A 16617-nucleotide genomic window follows, 5' to 3' on the forward strand; every position below is an offset into this window, starting at 1 on the left:
AGTCATGGCCCTGATCCTGAGCATCATCTCATTCTGATTGGTGTCATCTTGGTGGGGGAGGGCAAAAAGAAAACAAATCTTCAGCCTGGCAAACAAGTCCTCAGTCATCCGTTTTCTTCCAATAGACTGCAAATATTTACCACTCTGTTATCCAACACAGTTCACTATTCACTACAATTTAGTTTGGAGGGCATTGATTGAAGTGTTATTTGAGCACATGCAAAGAAATACATACTTACTGACACTGGGGTGCAGATTGGGTTGGGTCGTATAGTCTTGTAATGATTCAATCTAAGCTGAATGAATCTTGACTCAGGTAGTTGGTGAATGTGAAACCAATCAACAGTTTAACAACATGAGGCACCCGAGAAAGTGTATCTTGTATCTAGAGTGTGCCTAGTGTATCCTGCAGAGATCTGTAGTTCTCCATTGATAACCTTTCTGATTCTGTGAGCAGCAGGCTGTTAATATTCCAGCCTCAGGTGCTGGTCACAGTGTGTTGGGCCCCTGAGGTTTATAGTAGTGCCATGATAATCTAATAGATCAGAGCTCCAAAAAGCAGATCAAAGTTATAAACCTGTATGTTGTAAAACTAACCTTCAATCACAAGTGATATGAATTTAGGCTTTCACACAAGCAGGCAATAAAGCAGCTGAGTTAGCAGTACCTATTTGATGTGTGTTTTGCCTCCAGCCAAGGATGTGTACTTGGGCAATGCTTACATTATCCCTATAAGATTTAGTGAGATAGTGATGAAAGTATCCTGCCTGAGACACCACAATATAACACTATTGATGTATTTCACTGCCATGTTGTTAGTGTCCTCAGTCTCTCATTCTTTTAAACCAAAAACTGGGAAATGCAGGCCTACAATTGTAAAAGTCATGTTAATAAAGCTACTGTTATTGACAACCCATCTGACCCGAGGGAAGTGTAACCTAATGCACTGAAGTGTAATGTGGAAGTTGGCTCTTGGGAACAATGTTTCCAATGCACTTGGGGATTTTTGTCAGGGATTGACCACTGCCTCCTTTTGTGCACACAAACACACAAGCTTGCACACACCAAAATTTTCCCAAATGTTTCAGGTCATAAACCTGCCATCGGATTTTGTATGTTTGCAAAGTATACGGATACTGTCTTGTGGTAAATTATTCATATATTAAACTTGGTGAATATAAACCAGTCATTTTCTTTCTTTTCCAATCCGAGGTGAGCACCTTATTTAAGGTCATGAAGCAAAAATGCAAAAGGAATAGCTCCTGAAATGTAATAAAATTATTTTACTTGCCTCCTTGAGCAATTACTGGAAATGGAGTGTATACATTACCAATTTTATTTTATCTCTTCATTCTCAGGTTGGTATCGATTTTACAGGCTCCAATGGGGATCCTCGTTCACCTGACTCTTTACATTATATAAATCCTAATGGATTTAATGAATATTTGATGGCAATCTGGTCTGTTGGACTGGTTGTTCAAGACTACGATACGTAATGTATTCCTGTCTACTTTATCATAGCATTGTTGAGATAAAATAGGATGCTGCAAATGAGAGGATTTTGACCCATTAACAAATAAATACATGACTAATTTTTCATTATTAGCCATTGCTATCTAACATTTTCTAAAGATACCAATAAAAATTCTTTTCTCATTTTAGTTAAAACCTTTTATACCCAAGATCTACACTTGCACACTTACGATGTTTACAAACAACTTGCAGCAATTTTAAGATATGCCTTGTCATTTTCATCTTGTCTAAAGAAATCCACTTGAAATTGCCATAAATTAATATTGTGATTTGAAATAGTTAAATACACAGTGCATGAAGGATTATTATCTCCTGCTAGTTGATGCTGCAATTTCTAAGATTGTCTGAAATAGAATATGTGTGCCACCAACTGACAAACACAAATGTAATTAGAGAATGGGGTTGCTGATGTGTTAGCATATCAGGTGTTGGTATGTTCTGAGAGTTTGCAAGAAGATAATCTCACACAACCTGGTTTTGTAAGGGCTACGGAAAATCTACCCCATCCTTTTATTTTGAGTTGCTTTTTATGACTGAACAATTTTGTTGGGCAGTACATGCATTTTAAGCCACACTTTACCAGACTTCCTGTATTTTGGGGTTTTTTGTTTGAAACACTATTTAAAAGAAACAAGTCCAGTTTGATCATCTGCATTTCTTATGATTGATTGATTAATCTCAGAACTTGTCTAAAGTCAGTTAAAATTTCTTATTATTAAATAGATCCTCCAAATTGAAGATGATACTCTGGGCTTTTGTGCACACTCCTTTAAATGTTTACATTTAACCTCTATCTGGGCCTGTCATGGCAATGGCAATGCCTGCCATTGAGCCATTTTTGTATGTATACAATGCCTTTGTGAATGTATCTGCTCTAGTCTGGATAGTGTTGGGCTCCAGATTTCCATGAATCAGTGGAGATAATGAGTCTTTAAGGATGCCCTTGAAGCATTTTCTCTGCCTTCATCTTTACCATTTCCTATTACAGAGCTCAGACTAGAGAGCTTGTTCTGGAAGTCTTGTGTCAGACCTGTGGAAGATTTGGCCTGGTCAATATTGCTGAATGACTATAACCAATGCCTGAATAGTAGGGATGTTGGACTGAGAGAGAAGACTGATATTGGAGTATCTATTCTGTCATTGGGTTTGCAGCATTTTGTGAAGTATCACTATTGTCACATTTGAAGTGTTTGTCGTCATCTACTTTTATTATACTTGAACTTTCAATAGCAGAACTACACTTTTAAAAAAAGTTAATAATTGAGTCCAAGACATAATGGAAGGATTTCTCAGCACATTTTCCACAGTTTTGAATATATGTTGGCATTTTTCAAATAAAGGTACTGGTAATACATTGACCAACTTTGTCTAAGTGTTGAAATGTTAACACTCAACTTGCCTTTGCAGGACAGAGCCCTATGATTAATTACTCCATTAAAAACATGTCCACATTGCAGCCTGTAATGGTAACATTTGAAGATATCAAAATATTTAACATTAATCGATCAGGCTATTTTCAGCTCCTCAGGAGCCTTTAACCAGCAGTCACAAGCTCTGAAGCATGACTCTTTTCCCTTTCTTTTGTAAAAGCCTGCATTACCACAAAGAAAAAGTGAGGTCAAGGAACTTTAAATTTCCTGTGGGATTGGCAATCTAATCCAACCTCTGAGGGTTCGCATTTGAAGCCTTCCAGATCAATTAAAAAGTCCACATAAAAATAACTCAGTTGGAAAGGCACTCCAGGATAGAATTTGCAGCCAAAAATTCTAAAATTTTTACTGAACCAATTTTGCTCTTGCCTTCACTGGAAACGTCCAGCCTATAGTATAAACTGGGGAATACTTCTAATTGATCTCCTACCACATGATTGTTTTGATGATGCTTCTTACTCCTTTTTGTAGAGACAAGATGTTCCCAGCATTGGGATTTGGTGCACAGATACCCCCTAACTGGCAGGTAAATTTAGACCAGTTATATTAAAAATCATTTTAAACTGTAGTTATCAAATCTTTATACAATATTTTGTCTCCTTTCAGGTGTCACATGAATTTTCCATAAACTTCAAACCTGACAACCCATATTGTGCAGGTATGGAATTGGACAAAAACGTGCACTATTGAGTCGAAAACAGTCAATCACGGATGTTGGGAATAGTGGTCATTCAGAATTGGAAACAACTTTGGTCTTAAACCTGGAATATTTGCACATTGCGTCATGTATTTCAAAGAGAGCCAAATTGAAATCGTTAACCATTGTTGGTTGCCCAAAAACACTCTCTTGAGCTCCTAATAAAACAGCATCGTGGTTGACTCTGAACTGCCCTCTGATCATTTAGGGATTACCAACAAATGCTGGCTAGCCTGCAATGCTGACATCTCATACATTTGTAAAATTGTCTACAGTCTCAAACTTCACTATCTTTTTAATCTGGGCTTCAAGTTGACAAGTACTCATCTCATAAAGGGAGGGTTGTTAATTTCCATAACAAATATAAATAATAAATTCATTTTCAAAGATTTTTGTGCATAGAAAACTCCAAAAACACTTTTCGCCTTTTTCAAATGTTCAGAATGTATTACTTTATTTCTGAAATCTAGTAGAAAAATAAAATGCATCTCTATTCACAAAAGGAGAGAGACTGAAAAGTTTAAAAGAACAACTACAAGCCATTAAGCTTAATATCTGTATAAAAAGCTGAAATCTTTTGCTAAGGATGTTGTAACAAGGTACTTAAAATCCAAGTGCAATCAGGCAGAGTCAACATGGCTTTGTGAAAGGGAAATTTTGTTTGACCAATGTGTATAATAGTTATTTTCAGAAGTAGCAACATGTGGACATGATGTATGTAGATTTCCAGAGAAGACTTGACGATATGACATCAAAGGTTTTACAAACAATAACTTATTGTTGGGGCACGTTAGTTTGGATAGAAGATAAGTGAGCGAACAAAACAGTAGTCATAAATGGCTGTTTTCACATTGGCATGATGTAATAAATGGAGGACCAAAGGAATCCAGTCAGGGGCCTTAACTATTTACAGTGTATAGCATTGACTTTGGTGAAGGGCCAAATGTACAATTGATAAATTCTGCTGCTAACACAAAAGTAGGTGGGAAAGTAAATTGTCTAAAGGACCCAAGGAGCCTGCAAAGTGATATAGATAAATTAAGCAAGTGTGCAAAAACTTTGGTAGTTCAAGTATAGAAACTAGGAGTAGGCCATTTGATCCTTTGAGCTGGCTCCACCATTTGATTGAGGCAGTTCGCAGGTTCCGAATGGGTTCTGTTCCTGAACACAGGACAATACAAAGCAGCTGGTCATAAGTACAAGAAATGTTCATATGATCAGTCTTCAAAATTATATCCCTGTATGGGATGATGTTCGCTAAATTGCATGTTCATAAATCAAGGACCCATTCATAGCTGATGCTTTTCTCAAAGCCATATTCCCAATTTCTCCCCATACCCCTCGATGTCTTTAATATCTAAAAATGTATCTATCTCTTGAATATATTCAATGACATGGTCTCCACAGCCTTTTGTGGTGGAGGAATCCACAAGTTCACTATTCTTTTGGTGAAGCAATTTTTTCTCATCTCGGTCCTAAATGATCGACCGCCTATCCTGACACTATGTTCCCTGGTTTTAGACTCCACAACCAGAAAATCTTCCCTGCATCAAGTATGTCCAGCTCTGTCAGAACGTTATATTTCTCAATCAATTCCTTCTAAACTCTGGTGAATACTGGCCCAGTTGAACCAATCTCTCTTTATTGGACAGTCCTTTCATGCCCATTATCGACCTAGTTAATCTCCTCTGCACTCGTTATGTGGGAAGTATCATTTTTTAAGTGGGAACTGCATTTAATATTCCAGGTGTGTTCTCACCAAGGCCCTTTTTAACTGAGGTGAGATATACCTATGTCTGATCTCAAATGCCCCTGCAAGGAAAGCCAATGTGCCATTTACCTTCCTAATTGCTTCCTGCACATACTGTCTATTTTCATTGGTGTACAAGGACTCCTGGATCGGATTATACATCCACACTTCCCAGTATATCACCATTTAAATCATACACTTTTTTTTTCCTGTTTCTCACACCCAATATCTATAAATTCACATTTACCTGTTACACTGCAACAGCCATTCTGACACATGCCTTTGACCATATCAGCTGGAGGAAGATCGCCTCCTCATCTGCCTCGGGACCCTCCAAACACACTGCATCAACACCGACTTCACCAGTTTCCACATTTCTTCCAAACGCTCCCCACCTCCTCCCAGATGCAACCCTCCAATTTGGCACTGCCCTCTTGACTTGACCTGACCAACCTGTCCATTTTCCTTCTCACCTGCTGTGCATTTTGCAGCGCCACACTTTTTGACTTTGACCTTGCCTTGCTCACTATCCATCTGGTACACACCCTGATCACTTTCTGAAGTGAACTAAATTGCTTCAATATGGGTTCGTCTGTTTACCAGTAAAACTGTGTTTTTCACACAATCTGGTTTAGTAACAATTAACAATGTTGAGGGTTGTCTCATGCACTTGAGTAAGATTTGAGACGGTGTTCGACCTATCAATGAACTTGCTTGTTGACTGTGTTGAAGCACAATATGCCCTATCAGTGTGATGTTTTTCATCAGCATTCACTATGCCATGTTAATGATCTAATCACTTATTAGAGATTAAGTAACTTGGTTAGTTTATTTAAAACTATAGTACTTATATTATGAAGCAGGAATTATAGCAAACCAATTGATTTGTGCTTGTAGCTTGCAAACTAAAAGCAGACAGACTGTCAGGTAGAGTCTCAAAATTATATCCCCACAGCTCATAGAATTCTTAAAGGTGAATTCTCTTAAAGACAAAGTACCATAAGAGACTGCAGGAGCTGTCCTATTTGCAGCAGAACTTTCTGGGAGCAAATTGGCATCATCAGTTAGCTTTGTACCCACCTGAACCCTACCAAAAACCCCAGTGATCAACACAGTCATCTTCACTTTTGAAGATGAAAAAGGGGAGAATATGCTCTACAATAAGATGTATTGAATCAGAGTTTCCAAATTTCAGTAGTTGATTCAAAGTAATTTTTTGGTTTTTGACATTTGGAGAACAGTATTACTCATTTACTGATTATTAAGATTTTCCCTTATTTTTCAGATTTGCGTTTTTGAAGTTAGTTTTTCATAGGTTTAATTAAGAAAATATTTTAAAAAGGGAACATTTTTGATGCTTTATATGTCCTTTAAGGTAATTATTATGAAGATGTTCAGATGAGTGGGGGCCAGTCAGCTGTGGGGTTTAGGGGGTAACGTTTTAAAGCCAGGGACATTTTAAAAACTCAAGTCAGTGAACTGAAAATACATCTTAATGGACATGTCCTTTCCATATGATGAGAAAGCACACATGGCTTTACTATTATATTACATAGTGGCACAAGGCCTCCCACTTTGCTCATTGCTGGAGCTGGGACCAGTTGTCCAAAGGGTCCATCATAAATAGATAAGCAGTTTTAAACTGGATCAGTGGCATGTGCTTCAATACCCCTGCTGACCAGAAGATCTATACCAGTGTCTTTGGCTTCAGTCATTAAATCTAGTAGTGTCTGCTTTGACCTCCACTCTGTTTAAATGAAAAAAAATCACCTGCTTTCTGTCCAGCAAGTTGTCAGCACCATGCTGAAATGTCAGTTGATGAGGTTGTTGAAGTTCTTGGAGTGGGTCTTGAATCCATAGCTTCTGTTTTGGGAGATCAACTAATGTGTCAAGGCTGACAGCTAAATTTTGAATGTTTTAAATCTCATTGGGAGGGAAACAAAACGTGTACCTTCAAAAACATCAAGACTAGAAGAATTTCTTTCTGCATCGGGTCTTAAATCTGCCCAATGCAATTTTGTCATTTTTTTGCATTTACAAAATGCATGTACTTAATTTCAAACTTTCTTCAATTATTCTGAGGTGGAAATAGTTGTTTGAAGTCTAGACATTTGATTTGGACTGTAATTGTTATTTTGTTGCATGTGCTCTTTTGCAAAGAATGCCAGAAACTCCTCAATTTAGCCCGAGATCCTACTATTGCTGTTCAACTTTATACTTCGTTACATTGCTAGATATTGTGAGCCTAAAGTTGCATTATGATTTGAACAGGAATAGACTTTTAGCTTTGTAAACAAATTAAATAGATGAAAGCTAAAATTTGCAACCAAGCTAGACTGTCTGCAATAAAAAAAATGCTCTACCTATTTGCTTATCAGGAGTGCAAGGAATTGTGGATGCCTACCGCAATTGTCTTCCCCAAATCAAACTGTATGGACCAACAAACTTTGCTCCCATAATAAACCATGTGGCAAGATTTGCAGCTGCAACAATTCAACAGCCAACAGCTTCTGTAAGTATAAAGAGAACCCCAGAAACTGAAAATGTCACTATCTGCAGGGAAAAATATTAAGAATAAGTTAATTATTTTGATGGGTTCCTTTTTCTTAAGCTTCCAACATTTTTTAGATACAGTCAGAATCTTATGTTTGTCAGTGTTCATTTTTTTCATATTAAAATGTATAGTATCACATTGAAAATAAGGATATGGAAATGCCATACTTTTTAATAGATGTTATGGTTTCAAATGATTTATAGAAGCAGTGTGATATTATTCTGACATATGACTCGCTTAAAATTCGGACCACAATTCTGAGGGAAAGCAGAATCCTTAGTTTTGGATTTAATGCAGAGCATACATGTTGCCAGAATTGGAGGATCTGAGCTACAGGGAGAGGCTGAACAGGCTGGGGCTATTTTCCCTGGAGGGTAGAGACTGAGAGGTGACCTTGTAGAGGTTTACAAAATTATGAGGGGCATGGATAGGATAAAAAGACAAAGTCTTTTCCCTGGGGTCGGGGAGTCCAGAACTAGAGGGCATAGGTTTAGGATGAGAGGGGAAAGATATAAAAGAGACCTAAGGGGCAACTTTTTCACGCAGAGGGTGGTATGTGTATGGAATGAGCTGCCAGAGGATGTGGTGGAGGCTGGTACAATTGCAACATTTAAGAGACATTTGGATGGGTATATCACTAGGAAAGGTTTGGAGGGATATGGGCCGGGTGCTGGCAGGTGGGACTAGATTGGATTGGGATATCTGGTCGGCGTGGACGGGTTGGACCGAAGGGTCTGTTCCCATGCTGTAGATCTCTATGACTCTATACAGTAATAGGAAAATATTGCTAAATGTGAAGAAGACCTCAACTGGATCATAGTTTCAATATTACACCTAATTTTACAAGCTGTAACCAGTCCAGCTGGTTATGTCTATGTCTAAAAGGTTTGGATAGTTCTTATAATCTTTCTAATAATCTTGGTTCCTGTATCATTTAAATGCCTTCCTCTGTCAAAAGTACTAAATGAGTCACTGGTGGCAAGAGAGATCACGGTACTTTCCGTTTTTTTCAGTCTTGTTCAATGGCTACAATGGAAACATTCCTACCCTGGGGACAGTAGGGAGTTGAAGTTCAAAACACACCTGCAAAGTCTGCTATTTAGGAGGAGTAGCTGTCCCTAAAGTCGGTGCTTTCTCCTGAGGTTAATTCAAAATTCACAAAGCATACATCTGCAATGTTTGCCTATTAAATAAAGTATGAGAAAAGATTGATTGCAAAATTCAATTTGTAAATAGTTCAATTTCAATTGTAAATGTTAATCATGATAATGGTATGATAAGAGATAATTCAATAATGGAGAAGAAAACAGTGTTTTGTATATAAAGATACTGAGGCAGAACCAAAAATGTGTACACAACATGAAAAGTTTACTTAGTGTTACTTTGGTAAGTTGAGGTGAATTATACAACGTAGATAAAATTATTTCAAACTTTGCGTCGATGTCTATCATGTCACCTGTTACAGACTTCTTTTTTAAATGATAAACTGCTATTATGGGTTATGCTTTATAGTTCATGCATTTCAGTTTCATGTTTATTTCGTCGGGGATTCTAATGCCATTTATTAACTAGAGGTTTTCAATTTTTTTTCCCCTTTTTTCCTGTTGGCAATTCTCAAAAGCTTAGTGAGAAGTATGATTTTACAAGTGTGATCACTGTCTGACACCTCAATCCATGTTTCTCTTCCATGTGCCTGTTCTCCAACCTAGTTCACTGTAACCGGTGCTGTGGTCTTCTCTACATCGGTGAGACCAAATGTAAACTCAAGGCATGTTTCACTGGGCATCTTAGCCGGGCCTGCCGAGGCCAACCTGATCTCCCAATCGCTATCCGTTTTAATTCTCCTTCTCACTCCCTTTCTGACATGGCCATCCTCGGTCTCCCCAATTGCCACAGTGAATCAGACTGCAAATTGAAGGAATTATACCTCATCATCTGCCTGGGCAGCTGACAGCCCAGAGGACTCAACAGTGAGTTCTCCAATTTCAAATAACCTTCCCACGCATCCATACCTCCGACTGACCCTTCCAGCTACCAACCAGATTCATTCATCCCATTGACCAAACAGGTTATACCCACCACCTGTATTGACCTATCACTATCTCATACTTTTCCTCTCTCGACCCTAATCCTCCACCACCACACACCCAGCCTCTTGCTTGTCTACTCTGTTCTTTTACAAGCAGGAGGTGACATGATAAATAGTAATTTGATGTTCAGTGTGCCACCCTATTTTCACCAGGGTAGAATTGGGTGTATCATATCTTTTCCCAAATCATCATCATGGGTTCTCTGTCTGGAACCCGGTCTGACCTACAGCACCTTGACATCAACTTTAGTTAGGGTAGAGAAACAACAGCCCCTGAATCTACCCCAGCCAGAATGGGGATGGAATCCTGTACTGTTGGCATCAGTTTGCTCCACATCAGTCTCCAGTAAAAACTCCATCCAGAAGCTGCTCAAACACTGGAAAGCAAATGATCATACACTACAAGGTTGTCATTTTATTATTTGCACTTCAGAAACATCTGGATGTAAAAAAAAATGCCATGATTCTGTGAGCAACACAGCCAAGACACAATTGATGTCATCCTGTTTTTATCCATCTTCTGATAATACATCTGCTGATGTTTATGTGCTGTGTTGTTCATCCTACGTGATTTCAAATAGAAAATCCCAGAAGTGGCATCAACAACATCAGAAGTGGCATCAACATCTGCTTGTTTAACTTAGTGAAGTCCAGCAGAAGTTTGAGAGATATCAGAATGTCTCAATTTGTAGATTTGTTTTTCCAAAGAAGATAAACTATTGTTTAGTTTTTATTTAATTACCATGTTCTCAGTCGATGCTGGTGGAAAAGAATTAGATTTAGGTGCATCATTGACGTGACCCCATTTGGCAACTTATCTTTGACCTGTGAAAATTTTTGCCTTAACAGCAATATTTCGTCCTGCTGATCATTACGGATGGAGTGATCACAGATCTAGATAACACAAAGCAGGCCATTGTTAATGCTTCTAAGTTGCCAATGTCCATTATCATTATTGGAGTTGGTGGAGCAGATTTCAGTGCCATGGAATTTCTGGATGGTGATGATGGTGTACTGAGATCACCTACTGGGGAAGTAGCTGTGCGGGATATTGTCCAGTTTGTGCCATTTCGGAAATTTCAAAACGTAAGTATGTTATTGTAGATATTAATATTTGAGGTCTACTTCACGGATTATATGAACTTAGTTATGATGATGCTGATTTTGAAAGCATTTCATTTGAATTAAATGTTTGGCATTAACCATTTATAGTAGTCTTTCTTATCATTATATCTGTAAATAAAATACCGTCCTCCTCAGGGAAAATTCCAGAGGCCTGAAAGATTGCAAACATTCCATCTATTTTAAAAGGGAAGAGTGATAAACTTGACTACTATAGTTACTATTAGGGAAAATTTGGAAGTTTCCTTGGACAAAATTAAATCTCATTTGAAGAAGTGAGTTAATAAAAGAATGTTATTATGGATTTGCTAAAAAGCAAATCATGTTAGTCTCAATTACTTCATTTAGTCTAAGGTAAAGTTTTATGATCATAATGTTGTTGATGTGCGTTTTGATTTTTGAGTGGCATTGTCAAAATGGCACATATTCATCTTATGAGCAAAACCAAAGCCAATAGTGTGAAATGAATAGTGAGAACATGAAGACAAAATTGACAAAGTAAAAGGATGGATGAAAAAGCTTCAGTAGCATTTATTGACTGCTGTTCAATCAATACAGACATTATTTAAATAATCTTCCCTTGATTCAGTGTCATTCTGTAATTCTAGCATATTAGATTGCAGTAGTCCATTTTGGGAGTCCTTTTTTTAAAATGTTTTCAGAACAGAGCCTTCTAATACCAGTCTTAATTTTTTTATTTTACTTTTTGAAACCTTTTGTTTGCAAGAGATTTTGGTGAGGTCAAGCTTAGACATTCTTCTTCAATGTGGCCATTAATGCCAATGGACTTGGTTACCTTTTAATAATGTTTTAATCCATACACCTTATCTGCTTAAGTCTTTTCAGGGACCAATACGGTTTTTCAATTATCTTTCTAATTTCAAACATATATTCAAAACAATCCAAAAGAGGAGAATAAAACCCACCTTCCCATCATAAGCATCGACTAAATCTATCAGAATGGATAATTATGTTTAAATTGAACTTTTTATTATAGGTGTTCAGGAGAACTAAGAATTGCTCTGTGCTGTAGTCAATATTTCTTCAAATTATACATTTTTTACACAGTGAAGAGAGAACAAAAAATAATTTTAAAATGGTGACAACTGTAATTGGTTGAGGTTAGTTTTACGTAAATACTTGATTCTGGTGACTGGATAATTTATAATTATTTGTATATACTAAAATATAATTGTGAAATAAATTATCCAGATCTGTTTAATATGACTTTAAAGATTAAACTTGTATGGGTTTTACCTTTCTACAGGCTCCAAAAGAAGCTCTTGCACAAAGTGTACTTGCCGAAGTGCCTCAACAAGTAGTCTGCTATTTCAACTCACGCAAAATAAGTCCCTCAAAGGAGGAAAAACCTGAAGATTTTCTGGATTTCTAGTTGAAAGGCTGAGCTTTTCAAACTTAATTTGTTTGTGCCATTTCACTTGTTTAGCTCTTGTAAAAGCAATAGTTAATCTCTTATAAATGAAAGATATTAAGGATGATTGTTCTCACCCCTTTTGTGTAATGTCAAGAATTATTTTCTTGATTTAAGTCCTTGGAAGATTGAACCTGTTTCCAAAATGAATTGTTTCATTTATCAACCGTAACGATGCAAGCTGTGCCTTTTTGTATATAATTCTACTGCTTTGCTCAAAAGTAATCCAAGGGTGCTTGAATTGGGAAGTGAAAATACTAGTTAAGCAGCCTTTCATGTTCAGCTGTATGTTGCAGCACTGAGTTATAACCAGCAAAATTAGCTTCAGCATTCCCAGGTTGTTGAGAAAAACTCGAGAGTTCTTGCTCTTGACTGCTAGAATTATCAGATGGCCATTTTATAAAGCTGAGAAGCAACCCTATTTTGAGCAGTTCACTAAGACTATTGAAATAAAATCTTTCATGAGTAAGTAGCCAATTGGATGAGAAACTGGCAGGCACTTTGTTCCTGTGGAACTGTATAATTGCTCCATGTAGACATGAAATGGAGACTTCCTGTGTGTGTAGGAGGAGAAAAGTGGAACCAAAATGAAAGCACCTTTTATACTAGAGGTTGGCATTTCCTTTATTTTCCATTTTATGTTGTTTGTCATTGAGACAAACTCTCCGCACAACTCTCTCTTCCCAGAAACATGCTTCACATCTAAACTTAGAAAATGTTTTGCAAAATTTACTGCTTAATACATATTATTATTTTGGAACGATATTTAGAATGAATCATATGGTTTTTCTATTAAAACTATAAAAATTTGTTTGAGTTAACTTTTCTTTCAATTAGTAGGCTTAGAGTGTTTGCATAGCAGTCTTGTTTACTGAACCCAGTTTTGGCCAAATTCACACATTTTGGTAAAGCATCAATTGTAACTCTGAATTGGAAAATGACTTATCTATTATGTTTTTCATATAGTATTATGTGCACTACATTGTGTTGAAATCATCAAATACTTAGCCAACATTACCAAAGATTAAAAATGAATTCAGGAAAGCTGTTTTTAAGGCTGTTTCTTTGTTCAAAAACATATTTGCCGTGGAAAAATCTATGAACAATGCACTTTCCACAATAAAGAAATCATGAAGTTATCACTTTCCTATGCTGTTTGTTTTAGAGATGAATTTGTTTAACTATAAGTTCTATACTTTAATCATCTTTAATATCACTCTGAAAGGAATCCAGACTGTTTCATTGCTGCTGATTTGACAAGATCGTATTATTGCATCTTTATATTGTCAACAGTTAACTGATGTCTGGGCTACATTCTCAATATGAAGATTATAAAGCGTGTACTCTTTTTAAAAAAAAATTGTGTCAGATAACAAAAGTGATTGCCATGCAATTGCATGCTTCAATTCCACAAACACATCTTACATTAGTTAATAATTTTATTGGGTGTGTTGAGTAAAAGAGGGAATGTTGAGAAATAAATATTGAATCTGTTTGTAATAACTTGGAAAGACTGGAAATACTCAGTTGTTCATTTGCATTATCCACATACTGGAGGGATGATTTTTGAACATCGCTTGAAGATCCAAATGAGTCAGAGAAGTGACTGTAGGCGAGGGTCTGAACTAAACTGCTGATTTCACTTGTGTTCAATGTAGGATGCCACTTTGATAACCCAGACTGATTTGTTATTCTAATTGTCTGATGTTGCTCATTGACATGACATCTGGCAGGTCATCGCTGATGGCTGTGATCGCTGGAGGTCGACTGTTTGAAATCTTATTGGAAGAGATGAGTACAAACCAAAAACTCCACTTGCTGAAGAAGATGTTTGAAACCCTTAGACATTTTGTCAAGATTTCATCAGTGTTTATCAGTGTTTTTTAATTATTTAGCTTTGCGAGGAAATACTGAATACTGTACTATTCAAACTTACTAGGAGGATTGAGGGCTTAGGTCATTGGAGCCTTGCTGGGGTACTCCTTAGCCTCTGAGAAATTAGACAAGGATATAAGGCCAACCAAAGCAGAACCAATTATTAGTATTTGGACATTGCTGGGTAGCCCAGCACTTATTGCTCATCCCTAATTACCCTGGAGAAGTTGACTGAACTGCCACCTTGAATTGCTGCAGACCTTGGAGTGTAGCAACACCCACTGTAAGGAAGGGAATCCCAAGATTTTGACCCATCTATAATGAAGGAATAATGATATGCTTCCAGTTCAGATGAAATTAGCTTGAAAGGGAACTTGCCTGTGGTGGTATTTTTCTGTGTATCTGCTACATTGACCTTCTGTTGCAGGAGAGACAGCTTAAGATTGAGGGGAGAGTCTTGTTTTCTTTTGGCTACAAAGCATTTTGCCTCGTCTGGATCTCGTAGCTAAACTTCCAATGTGGAGCTGAGATCTTCTCATTTCATTCCAAAACCATCCTGATGTTTGTTGCTCCTTGACAGCCAGCAAACTCTATGTTCCATTAACTTAAGAACACGAAGCCCACATATACTGTTTGAACATGTACTTACTTTCAGAAATTGGTTTAGTTCAGTTGGCTGGATTTTTGGTTTACAGAGCAGTGTGATGCCAACAGTGTAGGTTCAATTCCCAACGCTGGTTTGAGGTTACCATGAAGGACACTCATTCTCAACCTCTTCCCTTGCCTAAGCTCTGGTGGCTCTCAGGTTAAATCATGACCAGTCATTTCTCTCTCTGAGAGGGCAGCCCCTATTGTCAGGTCAGACTATGGCAACACAACACAACTTTCAGAACGCACTATTTTAGCACATCATGGAGAAGTTAACCAAAGGAAAACTTGTATTCTAAACCATGTTTTACAAGCCAATGTGTCATATCAGAACAGCACTTATTTTGTGCAAAGGTAAAACACTATACAGATCTTTGAAAACTGACAAAAAAAACAAATTTCTGGAATTGCACAGTAGGTCAAGCAGTATCAGGTCAGTATTATTTAGCTGTTTCCTAGAACTATAGGCTTAGACGTACTTGCATGTTATTTTCTTTTCAATTAGTTGGCTACTGCTGTGTAAACTGAGCACTTGCTTGCTATACAATAAGGGGGAATTGTAATCATGAGTGTTATGCAATTTGTTTGGCTGATGTGGCTGTCACGATTGAATAGTCAACTCTGTCACTTGGGAATTGTGCAGTCAGTCTTGCAACACTTCAATAGGTGAAGCACTGGAATGTTAGGTTAGAGGCCAGATTGATGGTAATGGAGTAATTGTTTTGTGGTAATTTATACCAGAGGCTACTGTTGTGCTTATGCAGCTGAAGAATGCTGATTTGACACCCAGGTTTTATGTCTGAACAGGAATTTTATTTACTAGTGCTTCTAAAATATCTGCAGATACAATTCCAGCTGTGCTTTTTCAGTTCAGTTTCTGTATGTTACTATCAGCACAGAACAACCAATAGAGGTACATAATCAAACACCCAATGACTGAATGCTACACAAAGCATCTGAAAGCATTTTCTGTCTTGATTAGTCATTGAACATCTCAGTATGACCTGTTATGTCTTCCAGGCTTGACTCCCTCCGTTGACTTCCATGGCTATCTACGGCATTGTCCTTTGTCAAATGTGCCGAGAGGATCATCTTTCTCCCTGGAAAAACATTGTCTTGATCTGTGGCTCTGAACTATGCAGCCACAATGCATCTTTCCTTTAGAGGTGCAGGTTAATTTTGATAAACAACAATATAATGATGACAGGGCACAAATCTTTGGTGGCAAGAACAGGAAGGCAGATTACTACCTAAATGGAGTCAAGTTAGGTAAAGGAGCAGTACAACAAGATCTAGGTGTTCTTGTACATCAGTCAATGAAAGCAAGCATGAGGTACAGCAGACAGTGAAGAAGGCTAAAGCATGCTGGACTTCATAACAAGAGGAATTGAGTATAGAACCAAAGAGGTCCTTCTGCAGCTGTACAGGGCCCTGGTGAGACCGCACCTGGAATATTGTGTGCAGTTTTGGTCTCCATATTTGAGAAA

At 37.5% G+C, this 16617-nt stretch overlaps 1 protein-coding gene across 2 annotated transcripts in view; it reads left to right on the forward strand.

Moving 5' to 3' along the window:
• Positions 1–13737, forward strand: part of LOC132815011 (copine-3-like) — a 71164-nt gene extending 57427 nt beyond the window's left edge. For both annotated transcript variants that reach the window (XM_060823639.1, XM_060823638.1), the window contains exons 11-16: positions 1359–1492; positions 3435–3489; positions 3570–3621; positions 7789–7922; positions 10903–11139; positions 12443–13737. In XM_060823639.1, coding sequence (XP_060679622.1) covers positions 1359–1492; positions 3435–3489; positions 3570–3621; positions 7789–7922; positions 10903–11139; positions 12443–12568 — 738 coding nt within the window. In that variant the 3' untranslated portion in view covers positions 12569–13737. The remainder of the gene's footprint in view (positions 1–1358; positions 1493–3434; positions 3490–3569; positions 3622–7788; positions 7923–10902; positions 11140–12442) is intronic.
• The last annotated feature ends 2880 nt before the right edge of the window (positions 13738–16617 follow it).

Source organism: Hemiscyllium ocellatum, chromosome 4, assembly GCF_020745735.1.
Source record: "Hemiscyllium ocellatum isolate sHemOce1 chromosome 4, sHemOce1.pat.X.cur, whole genome shotgun sequence".
NCBI classification, from domain to species: Eukaryota; Metazoa; Chordata; class Chondrichthyes; order Orectolobiformes; family Hemiscylliidae; genus Hemiscyllium; species Hemiscyllium ocellatum.